At 38.3% G+C, this 18,423-nt stretch overlaps 2 protein-coding genes and 1 long non-coding RNA gene across 8 annotated transcripts in view; 2 read left to right on the plus strand and 1 right to left on the minus strand.

Moving 5' to 3' along the window:
* Positions 1–1,306, minus strand: part of LOC130407869 (dynein intermediate chain 2, ciliary-like) — a 59,593-nt gene extending 58,287 nt beyond the window's left edge. For both annotated transcript variants that reach the window (XM_056731186.1, XM_056731185.1), the window contains exons 1-3: positions 1,112–1,306; positions 975–1,021; positions 579–803 (exon numbers count right to left, since the gene is read on the minus strand). In XM_056731186.1, the coding sequence (XP_056587164.1) occupies positions 579–614 (36 nt within the window). In that variant the 5' untranslated portion in view covers positions 615–803; positions 975–1,021; positions 1,112–1,306. The remainder of the gene's footprint in view (positions 1–578; positions 804–974; positions 1,022–1,111) is intronic.
* A 2,095-nt stretch (positions 1,307–3,401) lies between these two features.
* LOC130407871 (uncharacterized) lies at positions 3,402–6,695 on the plus strand. Its single transcript, XR_008904691.1, has 3 exons — positions 3,402–3,946; positions 4,279–4,398; positions 6,600–6,695. It is a non-coding gene; the product is annotated as an uncharacterized LOC130407871 (long non-coding RNA).
* Positions 6,696–7,692: 997 nt separating this feature from the next.
* The window catches only part of rimbp2a (RIMS binding protein 2a), a 43,434-nt gene continuing 32,703 nt past the window's right edge, over positions 7,693–18,423 (plus strand). For 4 of the 5 annotated variants that reach the window (XM_056731176.1, XM_056731174.1, XM_056731177.1 and 1 more), the window contains exons 1-2: positions 7,701–7,826; positions 10,057–10,200. In XM_056731176.1, the coding sequence (XP_056587154.1) occupies positions 7,716–7,826; positions 10,057–10,200 (255 nt within the window). In that variant the 5' untranslated portion in view covers positions 7,701–7,715. Of the gene's footprint in view, positions 7,827–10,056; positions 10,201–18,423 lie in introns of all 5 variants that reach the window. The other variant, XM_056731175.1, reaches the window with a different exon arrangement.

Genomic DNA, 18,423 nt, shown 5'->3' on the forward strand with positions numbered 1-18,423 from the left:
TGTCATCATTTACTCACCCTGGAGTTCTGTTGAAGAAGATTTTAAAAGAATGCTTGTAACCAAACAGTTCTTGGTCACCATTGACTACCATAGTATGAAAAATTTACAAATGGCAGTCAAAAGTGCCCCAGTACTGTTGCTTTCTTACATTCTTCAAAATATCTTATGCGTTCAACTGAACAAAGAAATGCATGAAGCAATTTTTCTTGCTATGGTAGTTAATGGTGGCCTAGAACGGTTAGATTGCAAGCATTCTTCCAAATATCCTTCTCTCTGTTCATCGTATCACAGAAATGTTTACAGATTCCGAACAATTTGAGAGTAAGTAAGCACAGACAAAATTTTCATTTTTGGGTCAACCGTTCCTTTAAGAGAGACACATGATAAAGATATTAATAGTTCCTTAACCTGACTATGTCTGTTGTTTCTAAATATAGGTCAACAAGGTATCATTGGGCCATTTGTGTTTCCTCCAACTACTGTAAATGTACAGTATATTACACAGCCATTTGCAACATTATAAAGAGCGAACCACAATACATATGTGTATATAGACAAACCTGTAGTGTATATTTTACCGATTGGTTGAAAGGCAGTGTTTGATGGTACTTCATTGCTCAGTTTGACTTGTATCCATCCAGCTTCACTCTGCTTTGCCATATGGTCACCCAGCAAGTGATGGCTGGCGTGGAAGCAGCAGGATATGAAGATTTTGGCGCTGTGTTTGGTGAGTGATGACAAATAGCAGGTACATTTTGCATCGTTCAATGAAGATGGTCCTGTATGAAAGCCTCTGCTTCACACTGTAAGTTTACAAACAGAAATTACAGTAGCTTGAGCTCGGACCGGTCTGAACTTGCAGCACAAAAGGTAAGACAAGGTTTACAATTACTTGTACGTTTACGCGACTTTAAATAAGCAGTGGATAAAACATTTGACAAGACAAGCAATTGTTCAAACAATAGCAAACTCACTGCACACACAGCAAAGTCCAGGAGAACAACTCGAGAAGTACAAAGAACTAAAATAAAATGCACTAATATGTTAGATGGATATTTAAGCAGTAAGTAATATAAACTGTTCAAGCAACACAAAATATTGTGATACGCACGTGACCAGCTGTTTCACGTTACACTTGATGAATCACGATAAATACCATGACATCTGCTTTCATGACAAAGTTGCAAGTACCTGGAAGTTCGTCAGCTACCATTACGTTTAGTATGTTTTTAAATATGCTGAAACAAATCTAACAAGACATCTGCTGTTGTTATATGACTTCAGAAAATCGAATTTTAGCAATGGGTGTGCAAGTGCACTGAATAGATCTGTGGCGCCCTCTCCTGGCCGCACCTTTGCAATATCCTGCGCATGCGTAAAGCTGACACGGCGTATATAAATTTAAATCAGGACCATGTGTGTAGTTCGCTCCTATTTAATAAACTTTTTTGAGGGGACAGCAATTATACTCTATTTTTATCGCATACACGAATTTAATTGCATAATGCACCGCGACGAAAAGTATACAATTAATGTAAAATACCTATATTTCATTTCGATGCTCTGCTCAGGCGGCTCTGACCTCGAAACTGTGCATATAGTGGTCGCTAAGCCGTCTTTATTGCACTACTTCTGTAATTAAGCTGGACGAGAATGTAAGAAATAGTGAATATTAGCGGAGAATTGTGACTTGCTGTTTTTTTTAATGTTGCAATAACTATGGAGTTATTTGTTCGTGTAATGTAGGCCATAGGGAAATACTATACAAATGTTCTATAACAATATGACAGTCGGTATGTACTATGGACAATATATACAGAAGGATATATACTGTGAACATTAATGTACAGGTGGATATGAACAGATAACAATATAGACTATGCAATAGTGCAAGTGACTTAAGTGTGCATTAATTACAGACATTAGCTATTAAAGTTAATAGCTAATTATTAAGATGGCAGGTTTACGGAAACCATAGGTGCTGGTCCTATCATTAGAATATCATCAAAAAGTTCATGCATTTCACTATTTCACATTTCGCTACAAAATTCAAACATTTCAAATAATTTAAACGATTTGAAGTGAGGCGATAGTCTCAGCACACCAAGGTGACTAGAAACATGATGTTGTCCAGTTACGACTTCTTGTTGCACAACATCAGGGCAAAATGTTAAAGTTTTGGGGTGGTTTTTCCGGAAAGAAATTAGAATAGACTAAAATAAATAAAATGACTGTCCAAACTGAAAAAACTTATGCTGAACATGTTTGGCGAAAAACAAAACTTGAAGTGTACTAAACAAAACTTGAAGTTCACTATAAAATCTATAAAGACAGCCTGCATGCCTTTAATATGGAATTAGGCAAAGCTAGACAGACTTATTCCTATGGAATGCAACAACAGTCATAGGCTTTTTGCTACTGTAGAGAGACTAACAAACCCCCAAGTCAAGTCCGCTTCTAAATGCTTTCTGATGACAAGTTTTCAAATTTTTTCCTTGAGAAGATAAATAATTTCAGAATGGCAGTCAGCAAAGCCCTAAATGGCACTCAGGTCAGTCTGACTTTATTACAACAATCTAAGAAATTAGCAACATTATCTGAATTTCAGACAATTGAGCAGAAAACCTTCGAGAAAACAGTAACACATCTTAAGTCCTCAACATGCAACCTTGACACACTCCCCGCATCCTTTTTCAAAAAAGTGTTTAACTGTTTAGAAGCAGATCTTTTAAAAATAGTAAATACGTTATTTCTCTCAGGAACTTTCCCAGAGTCCCTAAAAACTACAGTTATCAAGCCTTAACTAAATAAGAGCAATCTAGACAAAAACTTACTGTCTACCAACAAATCTTCCTTCATAGGCAAGATCATTGAAAAGGTTGTCTTCAATTAGCTGAACAAATTCCTAAACTCAAATCTGGACTATTATCAGTCTGGTTTCCGTCAGCATCACAGCGCAGAAATCTGCTGCACTGTAACTTTAATAACTGCATTGACTCATCTACTGCACTGTAATTGTAATAACTGCATCTACTAACTTTATGAGAAAATGCTTTGTCTTTTAAATTAAAACGCCTTATCAATTTGGGATTTTCATTAATTGACAGTTATAATCATCACAATTAAAATAAATAAACATTTGAAATATATCAGTCTGTGTGCAATGAATTAATATAATTTACAAGTTTCACTTTTTGAATGGAAATAGTGAAATGCATCAAATTTTTGATGATATTCTAATGATAGGACCAGCACCTATGGTTTCCGTAAGCCTGCGATCTAGTGGTAGTTCTTATTTTTTGCACGGTTGCGCATGGATCTGCAGTTGCGTGTGTGTGGATTGTCCAATGCAAAACCGCGTAAAGAAAGTCTCAAAATCCGAATGAACCGAACAGGATAAATGGAAGCGAGTTGCAGGATACACAAATGCACAATTTCTCATTGGTATGCGCAAAATCAATGTACATGAACACAAAATAAAACATTGCAATCACAAATCTGCCTCTATTTGTACAAATCGCTTCGTGTTTATTCAAATCTAAATTTCACAGAATCAAATCATAAGGCATTTGTTTGTGAATCGTAAAATACAAATGTAACGTGTATCACGTTCAAGGATGACTGTGCGTGCATTTGTTAATCATTTTGAGTCGGAATTCATCCCATAATATTCCATTCCATTTTCTACCGCTCATCCGAACTACCTCGGGTCACGGGGAGCCTGCGCCTATCTCAGGAGTCATCGGGCATCAAGGCAGGATACACCCTGGATGGAGTGCCAACCCATCGCAGGGCACACACACTCATCCCATAATATGCTAGTCTTTATTAAACTTAACATAAATCCCTCTCTGGGTCACCTGTATCACTGTAGTCGTGTGAGAATGAAGTGACAAGGATTGAAGTGATCCTGTGGCCAAGTGGTAAACTGATGGCAGGTGTCAAGGTCAGGGTTCAAGAACAGACATTTTCTTGCCTGAACAGCAGGTCTCTGTTTTCTGTCACACTTGTGTTAATATTTGATATATTTCAAAAAGCATATGAATGGTTCAAAGATTATGTATAAATGATAATTTGGATACATTTAGATACTGTGCACACAGAATGTAAACGGATCAAACTGCGTATTGATTTGGATATACATTTTAAGATATATACATTCTAACCCAGCTTGAACCTTAGAATGTACAGCAGGAACTTGCTAAAGTTGTACATCTTATTCAATGTGTAAAACTATTTTCAGTTACAGTATGTTTGTTTCTCTCTGTGTGTTTGAAGATGGAAAGGATTGATGTAGCGCAGCTTCTCAGGCAGTCACAGACTGAACTGCTATGGATCCAGAGAGAACTGTCAATCATATCGGCACGAAACGCCACTCATAACAGGACCAAATATAAGGTAAGTGATCCAGAGTTACGTTTACCTAAAGGGTTTTGTACGATGGCAGCTTGTTGTCACTGTGCTTCAACGGAAGAAAACACTTGCAAATAGAAAACACACCAGCAAATTCAAAAAGCATCTTCATTGGTTTGGCGACACATGCCCTGCAAATACTTACGACATAAATAAACACAGAAAAGCGCTGCAAATTCTGGCAACCAAAAATAACAGAAAGACGCTGTAAGTGGCAAAAAGCATGTGCGAGTGTTTCCAGGGGACTCCAAAATCTGTTGCACCTGGTTGGGACGTGCGTCATTTCACTGTGTCCATATTGAACAATGAACAATTTAACAACGTAAAAGTTAAAATGTGCTTACGTTATGTTAGCTTAAGTTACTCCCAGGGACAGTCAAGTAAAATTATAGGCAGCTTTAGCTTAAAAGTACATAACTAGGGATTTTCAAGGTCCTACTCTGGTTTATGGAGTGTCCAACGACAAGTTTATGTACATAGAAGGTGTAACAAAACTATAATTTCACAATAAAAGGCTTAATTCTTACCTTACTTCTTGACTGACTCTCAAATGATTCGTTCAGTGATTCATCATTTTTATCCCCTTCTTTCCGTTAGCCTAGTCTAATGTGATTGATCAGATGGTCTAGTCTGCCACGAATGAGGCTCACGAGTTTGGGGGAGAAAAGTGAAGTTTTCGCAGGCAGTTCTAGCAAAACGTAGGCAGGGACTATATGTAGTGACGTAAATCTGCGGCGGTTCATGAATCGGACTTGGGACGACTCATTTGCGTGATTGAAAGTCGACTCCCTTTTTTCCAAAGCCAAGAACTTTGTTATTCATTCACCTTCGGATTTACAAATTGGCAGACTGCTTACTTTCAAACGAGGTAACATTACTGTGCATGAAATGTAATTTTCATGATCTCATGTTATGTGCTCTTTAATTGTTCAAATTAGCCCGCTAATAATATCCAAAGGGCTAAGGCAAGCTACATTAAGAATGTTAAAGTAAACAAGCAAGAACCTACATTCAACGTGTTTGACAACAAAGACTATAATTTAGTCATTTGGCAGACACTTTTATCCAAAGTGACTTATCCAAAAGACTATAGAACCCAATATAAGTTGCCGACAACTCCACCTACAAATATAACTGGATGTATTGCATATATCACATCCCATTATATATATATATATATATATATATATATATATATATATATAATTGAAGGGGACAAACAAAACCTCGCTCCAAATAAAGAGAATATGACATTGTTTTAATTGCTCCTTTTGCCAAGTAAATTTTATTTGAACACATTAAGAGACATAATTGCGTTATTCCCTCTAGAGTTTCCACATCAAGAGCTTTACTCTTAGAAGGGAGTAGGGCAAACTTCGACTTCCGTTGTGGTTTGTGCCACTTGCAGTATGTTTCTGTGTTGCGAGTATTCGCAGGGCATGTTTCGCCAAACTAAGAAGATGCTTTCTGAATTTGCTGGTGTTTTTTCTATTTGCTTGTTTTTTCTTCCGTTGCAGCGCTGTGATACCTAGCGGCCACCGTAGTTTAATCCATTTTAACAGTGACAAGGACATTCTCACAGAAACCATTATTTGCCTTTTGGTTATGTTGCTGTTTTTATCTCCGCTATGTTTAGTAACATTAATGGTAATTGTACACAAGGTGGCGCCATTCTTCAATATTAACATTTACGCACCGCCTAGCATCCTCACCCACCAATCAGAACCTGGTCTCCTCTCTTGAGAAAGGACATGGCATCTTAAACTGATCCATTTGTAGAGGAGTGCCCCAGTGCGGGGGGAGGGGGGCAGTCTGCACTACAGGAGCAGCTGGGGTTGCTTGGCAACAGAGCAGAGAAGACTGTAACACATTCCGTATTGGGAATCTGTTTCCTTTCTTCTTCTCTTTTCCCCTCCAATGAGGTCCGTTTCCTTAGCGCAGAGAGTGGCTAATAGCCAGGATGTGCCTACCGCTCTGTCTAAGTAATCCCCCTTTAATACCCCTGTGTGCATTAAAATCTGATGTAACTGTGTGATATTTTGAGACCATGAACTGAAGTTCCCCCGGTCTGGTGTAGCTCCCGGCTGAACGGAGTAGAACACCTCTGTTTTTTCCTTCTGTTTTTTGAGATAACAAGAACAAATCACAGTAGGGAGAATCTACAATATGAACACTTGTGCTTTCAGGTGGCATATGGAGAAAAGGATGGATCACGCAAAGATAGAGATAGAAGACACAGAACAGAAAGAAACAGGAGGAAATCTTCGCCCTAATCCGTTAGTCAGATCTTTTCAACTATGATGAATGTCAGGCATAAAAGTATGTAAGTATTTAAAGTTAAATGGTCCAAAATGACATTATCTTGGTACGTTTTTTGTAATTAAGAAACCTGATGCTTCTCCAGCCTTTGTAAGTTTAAAGTGGGAAATGCTAGAGTACATATTGCATTGGAAATTAACTTAACAATAAAAAATATTAAGTTTAAAAAATATAAGCTATAAGGAATATGTTTGCTGTAAATACTAACAAAAAAATTCACAAAACAATCGTCTCTTCTGTCTAAAAAATAACACCAAAATAATAATAATAATCACAAATTATAAGATGCTTTAAACGGATCTTCACAGTGTTGGAAAGGACAGGCATGAAAAAGCAAAATGATTTACACATCAGTAATGGGAGTGTCTCCACACATCACTGCACCCCATGAGTGAGTGCGAGTGTGTGATGGAGAGAGAGGGAGCCCGTGTGTGCATGCTGGATGAGAGCAACAGAGCATACCATGGAGCATGCGCATTTCTCTGTGAGCGTGTTTGTGTGTGTAAGACAAAGAGAGAGAGAGTGAGCGAGCAAGAATAGGAACGAACAGTTCTGTTGCACCACTCTTAGCCTGGAGATGCTCTCGCGCTGTCTGTCTCGTGTTCCAGCTGAGGGCTTCTGCAACGACACGCACGCCCACAAGCGCAGAGCCACACGCACACACACAAACACGCAACGCAGACGTGTCGTCACTGCCCCGGTCCCTGCCACTCCTGGCAGCCGGTGATATAACGGAGTGGAAGCGCTAAGGAAGACAGCGGCTAAGGTACCGCACACATGCACGCACACACATCAACACATCATGTTTAATATGAACGAGATAGCAGTAGGAATGGTAATGTGTGTGTAGTGCCGTGCTGTTACTCTTACATGTCGTTTCTTCTTGGCACAGCGTTTAGCACGCCCTGTTTCAGTATAGGTTGCGATGTATTGCGAGGAAAGGCAGGAGAACAGATGCATGGAGAGACATTTGACCTGACAACATGTGGAGACAGGTGGCTGAATGCCTTGTTGCTCGATGCTGCGGTTCTGGAGGGGGGGGATGTGTGGAGATGGTGTATACAGTATGTGGGTGTCACAGGCTAATATTGCAGGTACCTCTTTTTAAATACAGTAGTATTTCTACAATGTCCGTCTGTGCAAACTGGGGGGCGTTTTCACAACCGCATTCACCCTGTTCCCTTGGCAGTCGACACACAGCTGGAGTGAGAAGACTCTCCTCGGCTCATTTTCCAAATTAATCCCGCCACCAAGGAGTTCCATTTGTGAATGGGCATTTTTCTTTGCTGGGTGGGTTGACGGTGCACTTGATTTGTTGGCCTATTGGTTCATTAGCTCCCTGCTTTATGCGTCTGTCCCACTTGCAGGATCTTGACTCGTTTGATGATGTATTAGCTGGGTATAAATGCGGTTATCCAATCCGTGTACCCGTAGCTCTGCTGGCTGTGGCCCAGGCCGGTTTGATAGTGGTGGGGCAGTAGGTTTACTGGCTGTGACTGAATCTGCTAATGTAGTGAGGCACAGAAACCAGCTGGAGACCTGGCAGAGCCACGGCATTGCAATTGGTAGTATTACTGCTCTGATACGGCAGACTGTTTTCTCAGATTATGTAAGATCCACGAGTAAAATCCACACAGACATGCATGCACGCTCAAAACAGAAGGGAGAGCTTTGAAACGCGGATGATCCCTGTGTGTGATTAAGAACTGTTGGGTTTTTGGCAAAGACATTAAAGACCAAGCGACTGGCGGTTGATTTAAGAGTTTAAAGTTGTGTTTAAACCCTAATTAGCATCTTGCTGTTTTCTCATTATTAATGATGCTATTATTTGATCCGCCAGCTGTAACCAATAATGGAAAACAGAGCAACAATCCCAGAATGTGTTAGTACAACAAGTTCTTTAGGGCTTTAAAACTAAACCTTTTTTCCGTATTTTAAAGTAATACATTGTCTGAAATATGACAATATATTGTGAGGTGCATTTCAATATGAAAGATTAGCTGAAGACATGGGGATAGAGGTAGGGGATGTATATTTGAGCTTGTCTGGTTGTGCTTGTTTGAACTAGGGCTGCACGACATTGAAATAAAGCCAAATAATGTGATAAACAATATGATAATGCTTCAAGTTTGTACTTAGTTTTGTACTTTGTATTACAATTTATTTAAACAGTAAAATTCTAGAACCAACCATGTAGTGTCTGATCTTCCACACATTAGACACAATCTCTCTATTATCTGCACCATAAGCTATGCTGCACATAACTTAGAAATGTTTAAATCCCTCAGTTCGTTGCAATATGCATATTGTGGCATGCACATGCGTGCTATTTCAACAAATTTGATATCCATGTTTTGCTTCTTTGTTTCAAAGCCAGTTATTATACATTTTTTAGTCATACTTAACTTATACGGTTTACACGCAATATCAGGTAGGCTTTACACAACTGTTTTGAAATGTATTCAAATCAAACGTCATCAAACTTTGTTGAATCTGTTATATGGCCCCAATTTTTGTCATGATCTGCTCAACAGCCAGTATTTTCCTAAATCTTTGGAAATCTAAACTGAACAGGCAGTGCCATTTCCATGAGTCAATATCTAGTCACAGCCCCAAAGGATGAGCTCACACAGTCTGGGCTTTAAACATGGCACCTGCTGCTGATGTCAAATTGGTACCAATCAAAGAACTTTTGCCCTGCGTCCAAAAACCTCATGTATATCTGTGCGTGAGTGCTTACAATACAAAAATGTACACTTTGCAAAGCAGACAGAATAACACATTATCCAACAAGTGAGTAATTATATAGACAGTATTATAACACATAATAGAATCTTCTATATTTCAAAGGCTAAATTAATATTGAACAGAAAACAGTAGGGAAAGATTTTAGAACGTGTGGGTGTTTGTCTGGTTGGGCATAAAATCTTTCCAATGCAGTGATTTAGTTTTGTTACAGTCCTCTATTGCTGTTAACTCTGCACAATTGCCAGGTAAAAGCAGCCAACATTCAATAAAGTGGGCGTGATTCTGTGCAACCCATAGTGTCGGATATAGTCTAGTAACAAAACAATTATTGATTGTCCATGGAAAGTGAAGTTTTGAAGTTCCTCCCAGAGCGTTAACTGAGTGATAACCCCCTTTTAACTTTAAAACATTTCTCACATTTTTTATTTAATGTTTTAAGATTTTATGCTGAAGTGTGATATTGTTATGGCACCAAAGAGAATCCAACGGTAAAGTTTTGGAAAGATTTCCAGAACAGTTTCCAGAAACTGTGTTTACCCTAAGTTTGCTATATATCTCACCTCTCTTTCTCTGCAGTTGAAACACGATGCTCTGCCCTTGCATCCGGCGTCTCATGCATCCCAACATGTGAATCGTTGCCGCCTCCTAGAAGAAAAGAACAGAGCCCTTAAACTAGAGCTGGCCGCCCTTAGACAGCAGAAGCAGCAGCAGGGATCTTGGGTAAGTTGCTGTGTTTTTGTAGCTCATTATGCTAGCAAAAATCACGCTTGTGGACTGATGGATTGCAACAAACTTTCTTGTCCTTGCGTGAGAGGAAGCAACAGGCCTGTGAGGTAAAATGCAGAGGAAGTCCCTGAAGTGTCTGCTGTGTCCCATGTTGTACTATGTGATGCTGGAGCTGTTGCCCTGGCAACTAGCCCGCTGGTGAGGGAGGACAGGTTGGTAATGGAAAACCGACAGACCATAATAATGGCTTTTGTTACAAGACAAGGTTGCAACAGACCAGCTTCTTCCTCTTATGGGGAGATTGGAAGTGACTTTCGGAAAGTTAACTTGAGCACTATTTAAAGTTTGAAAATAGCATGATGGACAGGAAACAAAAAAAGGTAGATATGGCTTACGATCTCTACCCTACCCCAGGTTCTAATAAGAAAATATGTTAACAGAAACAAAAAACTGTAGTACTGAAAATTGCAGTGTATTGCGTTATTCTATTATTTTAAGTTTAACCCGCAATGGAGATTTCCTTGCGTATTAAAACGAAGCAGAGCTCTGACTGCGACAACGCCACAGTAGGTAAATCGTACCATCAATTATTTACTTCAAAAGTTGTATTATTAATAGGCAGGGGAGACCATGTAGATAATTCTGTGCTTAAGGGGGCACACTCATAATGCAAACACAGACATACAATGGGTTATGTGTTTCTTAAAAACTCTATTCTTATTAATATGCTTTGGTTGATACACAAACTTGAAGTCGCTGTTCCTTTCTCCAAACCTGCCTCAAGTCATACGGACTCTTAAGGAGAAAGGAACATCGAGAGTGCCAAAGCTGGCTTTCATCCACTTTCTAAACGACCACACCTCTTCATTTATAAGCTTTACTTATGAGCCATCAGTGATAGTGACATGCCAGCCAAATATGGTGTGACATTCCTATGGCTGGTTGCCAGGCGACAGTCTCTGACGGACAGCACAGACAGTGAACTTGTGGTGTGGAATGACCTTCTGGTCCATAGAGGAAGTGTCGTACGGCCACTGCCGCTTATAAACCGCCCAGCCCGTCTCTATGGCACGGCCCATACTGTGGAAAAGCCTGACGGTAGCCGAATTGTTTTCGTGATAATCACAGTCATGAGTATAATAACAAAAGCAGATAATTAATACAGAGTAATAATACTCAGAAGAGACACACATCATCTTCATTAGCTAAGCCAAAGTATGTTTCAGCTAAGACTTGGTAGATGAATGAATAGAGTACACAGTGTCTCTTTACGGAAGTTTCCAGTGAGGATGTTGAGACCGTTATTTCAGAAGGGCTGGGCCCTGGCTTGCGTTGCCACGTTCCCTAATAGAATTAGACTCAGACACTGATCTTTTAGCCAGGCCATGCTGCTCGCTTAACTGTATTTTCCTCTCCATTGCATCGACCACTAGAGTCATTTAAAGCAGACGGTGAGCTCCAATCCAGATTTCTGTTTCAGAAATTAGACAAGGGAGGAAACCAACAGTGTTGATGCTTTTTGTAAACATTAATGCTGACTTATCTTGTGTATTATCGTCTGGTGTCTTGATTTTAAAGGTTTGTAGTGTGTGATATTTTTTTTTTGGAGGATCTTTTATATAATATACATAACTATGTCTCCAGATGTGTATAAAGACCTTACATAATGAAGTGTTATGTTTTTATTACCTCAAAATGAGCAATTTTGATATACAAACGTTGCGGGTCCCCTTGCGTGGAATTTGCCATGTTTTTTCTACAGTAGCCCTAAACAGACAAACTCCTCTACAGAGCGTGTTTCGTAAATGCGTGATCTCCTTCGGCAAAGAAGCGAAAACGTGACGACCTCTGAGTTCTGTATCAGACGCATTAGTGCTTCGAAAGGGAGGGACAAGTAGTGGAGTGAGCCGTTGGTTGCTGTTCGCCACCTTACCGCTAGATGCCGCTAAATTTCATACACTTAAAACCTGCTGGGATTCAGAAGGCTGAAGGTTTGAAACCTGGAGGCAATCCATTTGTTGTCAGTGGCTTGTATTGAAGCTAACTAGTTCTTTTAAACATCATCTTCAACATTTGATCTGACCTCTAGTTGCACTGGTTATATTAATAATTGCACTGTAAGACGCTTTGGATAAAAGAGTGTAATGTAAATAGAACAGGTAAGAAGTATAAAGCAGTTTTTATTATGTAGATTAATTTTTTATCACTTGCGTAAATTCTTTAAACCCACTGCATGATGCTGAGGTCATATATTAAAGACCTGATTGGCCACGGAGAATAATATTTTGAGCTCGGTTCCCCTGGAAAGCTATTTTCAAAATTGATTTGTGCATGCCAGTTGCCAAAACAGAATGCCTCACTGCCAGTAAACTAAAACCTGGGGTTAGTATTCTTTCCATCGCTCCTGGTACATTTTCCTTTTTGACAGACTATGGTATACGTGTAGTTTAGAAATTTTATTCGTCACACTGCAGGGCTATTAATGCAAATGCATATATTTATTCAGGATGTATGTTATTACCCCCCGTTGAAATAAATCTTGCCAATAAAATATTTGCATCTTCTTGTAAGAAAGCGTGTACCGCCTGGGAACACAAAGTAAATATAAATAGATACTCACACTGCCATACCTTTTAGTCTCTAGAGAGTACCTCCCACACTGTTCACCTCCCCACACCATGAAACCTCTTAACTTTCCTAAAGATATTACAAAGACTACAGCTGAATTCCGAAAATCTTTTAAATTGAGTTTATATTTATGATTTTGAAAATTATTTCATAATTTACTCACCCTCTTGTCCTTTCAAATCTGTATGACTTTCTTTCTTCCGCAGATCACAAAAGGAGATATTTGGAAGAATGTTGGTGAAAGGCACCCATTAACTTGCAAAGGTTTTGTGTCCATACAATTCCAGCGAATATGTGCCGCCACTGTTCGGTCATCAACTTTCTTTAAAATATCTTTTTTTGTGTTCTGCTATAAACAGAGCAATTTTAACAATGTGGTATTTTTATTATTAGTAGATATTTGGTTTCTTACCAAAAGAACAAACAACATCTAATATCATGTCTTACATTGAAATAGTGCCGTTAGTGTGCTTCTCTTAATTGTTTCTAGTATTGTTTAATGCATACAGTATGCACCACTTCAACTGTAAATCTATACAGAGTTATTGCATGCTTAGTTACGTATGGAATCCCAGAATTGTATCCGCACTTAAAGAGCTTTGTGGTACTCATAGAGTCATAGAAAAGCCACATCCTGCTTCATTTTTTCTTAGTTGTGTTTGCAAGCAAAATATCAAGCATACTTGAGGATTTCTCACATACGAGAGAGACTCCTTCTCCCATAAGCATTACTGATTATTTCAGACTGCCGTGGAAAGGGGTTGTTACCTCTAAAGTTTCTATATATGTGTATTTGTGTATTGTGTATTTGTGGGTACGTTCACCACAGAAGGTGCTTAAAGGGATTCAGTAGTTCACCAAAAAAAAATCTGCCACTCATGTTGTGCAGAACCTGTGTTTGACTTTCTTTCCTCTTTAGGACACAAAAATATATTTTGAGAAATGTCAACGGGGATGGATGGATGGATGGATGGATGGATAGATAGATAGATAGATAGATAGATAGATAGATAGATAGATAGATAGATAGATAGATAGATAGATAGATAGATAGATAGATAGATATAGATAGTAATATTTATCATAATTTAAGTAATATTAATGTTAGTTATAATATTAACTAATAACCCAAAAAGTATCTGTAAAATTTAACTTGCTTCTAGAGACATTTGATGTCAATGTAAGTTTTCTATTGCCTGTGCCTGCTTCACAGCTGCAAGAAGGTTTGGTACCAGATGGGCGGGGCCAATGCTTGAGGAGGTGACGCCCCCTCAGCAGCCTATTTTCATCAATGCTCCTCCCATTCCCTCAATCTCATCCATCCGTGCTCAGCATCAGTCACTCGGGGAGGGGATGGTGGATCGGCCGTAGCGTATGGTGGGGGAGCTGTGTGCCTTGGCTTCTGCAGCATGCAGCAGGCCTTGTAAAAAGAGAGAAAGCAAGAGAGCTAATGTTATTGCCATCTGACATTTGCACATCCAGAAGAAGCAAGAAAAGGAAGAGAGAGAGATAAGGCAGAAGAGAAAACAATATTTCCTTAGCAGGTTAAAAGCCTTTGGAACTAAGAAGTGGGACGGTAAATATTTCCTTCTTTGGTTTTTCTTCTCTGCTTTATTACTCTGTTTTTCTCACTTTCATCCCTCTGCCGGGAGCTTGGCTGTGGGGATTCCAATGTGTGTTTCTGCATGAGGAGCTGTGCAGCATAGTAAAATCCCTTTCTCTTCATCTTCTGCCTTTCTCTCTCTGTACATGATCATAGCTCAGAATCAACACAGTTCATGCGTTTTCATGCTTTTAGAAGCACAGGCTACAGATGACGCTGTTGTAAGAATTTTAGTGTTTCTTTCTCATGTGCTTCTGCGGAGCATGCTGTTGGAAGTGAACTAGCTTACTGAAATACAGGGTGCTCATATTTTCTCATTTTAACCTAGAAATGAGCAGGATGTTTGTTGCATTGACCATGTTAACTCGTACAAAAATGACAGCAGATTGGATACTTTTTTCAACTTCACAACTCATGCTGGGATTGCTTGGATCATTTCAATGAACTTGTTGAGTTCTTGCAAGCTTGAGTGCATGCTGTTATTGAATTACAGAGAGGACATCATTCTGTATACTTTGTCAAATAATGTTTAAAATAATCAAAATTGCAAAATAGAAGCATTTTATTAGTGGTCTAAGACATTGTATTTAAAAAAATACAAATCTTTTGATTAGAGATCTATACAGTAATATTTCTCATAGTTCAAAAAGACAGGTGGAGATTTTAGACCTTTAAACTGCGTTCTTATGTTTGCTTTCCAGTTTGTCCTGAGTCAGACTTTTTACCTGGGAATCAAGAACTGCAGCCATTAGTACCTGCCGCATCTCTCTGGATATCATGGTGACAGCAGACATCCCCCATTATGACACTTGCCATTCAATTGTTATTGACTTATTCAAAATTATCTTATGCTCCATGTTCTCCTTTGGTCCCTTTACAGACTCTGTGCTTCAGTTAACTAAGACAGTCATGTGAATGAATACATAATTGTGCAAGTTTAGAATACGTCAATCAACACATTATGCAGACATAAGCACATTGTGCGGGCAGCTGTCTCAATGAATTGCTTCATCAGTTGCTTACAAGACTGTTTTTGGAGCAGATATTATTGCGTAGTATAAGCACAGCCCATAATATTGCTTCTGAATGTACTGCATTAGTATTACATTGTATATTACCTTAAAAAATGTAAATTCAAGAATCTTAATGTAAAGTCCACTTTGTTTGTACTAATTAAGTGGCCCTTACTTGAGGATGTTTGTGAGAGTTTATCATCCAAATGAGAGCCCTCTACTTCCATCCAATACATTATGCTAGCGTATATTCAAAGTCAGTCAGGATGTTCCCGAGTCTTGAGTCAGAGCCAGATTTATCTCACTGTTTCTTTTTTGGGACGGTGGGGAAACAGGCTTAAATGGCGGTGCTCTAATACCAGCTATCAAGACATCCTGAGCGGCTTTGAAATCCCTGATGCAGTCAAAGTGATTCTCTCTGCCTTCGTTCCAGTGAAGAACATATGTTTTTTGCCTCACAGCTCTGTCTCTGATGTTTTGATGGTAAAAGAGGAATGATTGTAGCAAATTAGATTTTTTTGCATTATCTAAGAAACATCATTGGTACCTTGCTGCCACTATACAGTGGCGTGGCTTTGTGGTTGCTAAGGTGTTTTCACTGGTTGCTAGGGTGCTCGGAGTAATGGGTTGATTACTGGCTCAGGGCACCGGTGTCACCAGGGAGGTCTCTGGGAGTCCTACCTGAGGTCGAAATATGGGATTCTTTCACCAGCTCTTAAAAAAGTTAGTTAGTTAGTATTTTTGTTGTATTCTTGTTTTGATGTGAAGAATGGACATCTAGATATGTCTTCTATAGAGGCAAAGAGACCCATGATATTAACCCAAACTTAACCCAAAGCAACTTTGAAATCTTCTGAAAAGTATACGGAGTCTTAAAAATATTCAGCTAGAAAAAAAAAAATATTGATAAAAACATAAATGTATGAAATATTTTTATATTATTATAATAGTTATTTTCAGCAATTTTCTGTAGTTTGAGAATCAACAGCTTCTTGTGGTTTCTGCAGAAACTCAATTCGGAGAACTCTGTAATCAAATGTACAAATAAAATAATTAAAAACCAAAACGTGATGTTTTGTCCATTTTATGTAAATATTAGGTGAGTAAAGCATGAGTAAAAAGGCAAATAATTTTATCATTAAATTAAAACATTTGTGGGGTCAATATTACCCCGCACTTTAAATCATTGCTAAAATCTGAACATAAGAGAAGGGTTAAGTCCACAAAAAAGTTAATTTATGCTCAAAACTAGCGAAATATATCTGCCAATGGGGTGAGAAAAATTAATTCTTTAAGTGTCTCTTACCTCACTGGCAGATATTTAAACGTACTTTATCTATAGTATTATTTTTTGGAATGAAATTGTAATGTTAAATGTCACTTTGCTTCTCAGATAAATGTCTTCGTTTGAATATTTTTATTTGTATTGGAAACCATGACAAAAATAAGTAAGAAATCCACGTTTTACAGTGTTGCACATTTCTCCGTTTGTGGTATCTTTCATGTCTACAAACAGTAAGGTACAAGTTAAGATCGAAATTTAAAAAAGACCAGCTGTCACACGTTAACAGGTTGACTATGTAGACATGGACTATATAAACATTCTTATCACTGCTTGTACTGTTGTATTGCCGGGAGAAATTACTGGTAGACATTTTGAAACTGCAGCATTTCCATTTAGTTTCCTTTTGAATTTCCTTCAGTTTATAGTAGTATTATTACTTGTTAGAACATGAACTCTTGTTTGTTTTGAATGTTTAATCTGTGGCAGACTAGTTCTCCGGAGGCTGTTGTTTAATGGAGAGAGTTTAGTGAAGCATTGCTTGCCTTGGCAACTATGGTTAGCCAAATTAGCACATTGTTACTGTTTTGTTTCTTTTTGTACAGTTTTTATTTATTCTTGACTCCTACACTGTAAATATTTTGCCACCCACCAATAAACCATCATTGTCTGGGATTGTGCTGCACGTCTTATACAGCACGTCATTGCCTTCATTCATTCTTACCAAATGGCCATTTTAGGCCTGAGGGCTGTTTCATAAAACAAGATTAAGAAATTTGCCAGACTTAATTTTGTAAATCGGATTTATTGTCAGTCTATTCGGTTTCATAAAGTAAACTTAAAATAGTTTGAAGTTCGTTGCAATGGCAACATATTCTCTGTCATGATGCAATATTATATTACTTTAATGAACATTATAAATACAAAATTTAAGAAATCATTTTATAAATTATAGAATACAATAATAAATGAATATATTGTCTGTTGTCATACATCTGTGTTAGATTATATTGATTTGATATACTGTAAATGTTCAAACATGTAATGTCAATAAAGTTTAAATTTAAACATTCCCTAATAAATTGATAGTAGTTGAAAAAATTTAAAATTCAAACCATTATATTGGCCAAAAAGATGTAAATCCAAACAATTTATAGTGACCAACAATTTCAAAAAATGCAAGGTAAAATGGGATGCCTTGTGTGTGTTGTATTGTCTGTCTGAGGAGAGAGTGGCTGCCAGTGATGGTAGTAGAGAAACTGATGGGGCAATAAGCTGATTTTGAGCTGTAATTTTTCATAGCCTTACATGTTTTACTTTTCCTTCAGCTTATTAAAATTATTTTATTGTAGGTTGAAGATGCTTGCTGCAGAGAAAGCATTCTATTAAATAATGTTGAAACAACAGGTCCCGTGTCTCTGAAATGGCGGATTTTCACGTTTAACTTTCAACTTTATTAACTTTTCAGCTATATTCATTTTTTGTGGAGGTAGAGCCTGTACACAGTCTGGTTTCGTTATTTGCAGCGGTAGTATCACAGTTTCCTACATTTGAGGTTTAAATTCTTCCGACGTTTTGCAGAAGGTGGCGTTAATGCACCAACACGGTGGATCTTAACCGCCGTTAAACACATAAGAAGAAGAAGTGCGCCAATCATCGATCTCTTTTCCTTAGCCGTTCGATTTGATCAA

The sequence above is a fragment of the Triplophysa dalaica genome, chromosome 19, assembly GCF_015846415.1.
Source record: "Triplophysa dalaica isolate WHDGS20190420 chromosome 19, ASM1584641v1, whole genome shotgun sequence".
Taxonomy (NCBI): Eukaryota; Metazoa; Chordata; class Actinopteri; order Cypriniformes; family Nemacheilidae; genus Triplophysa; species Triplophysa dalaica.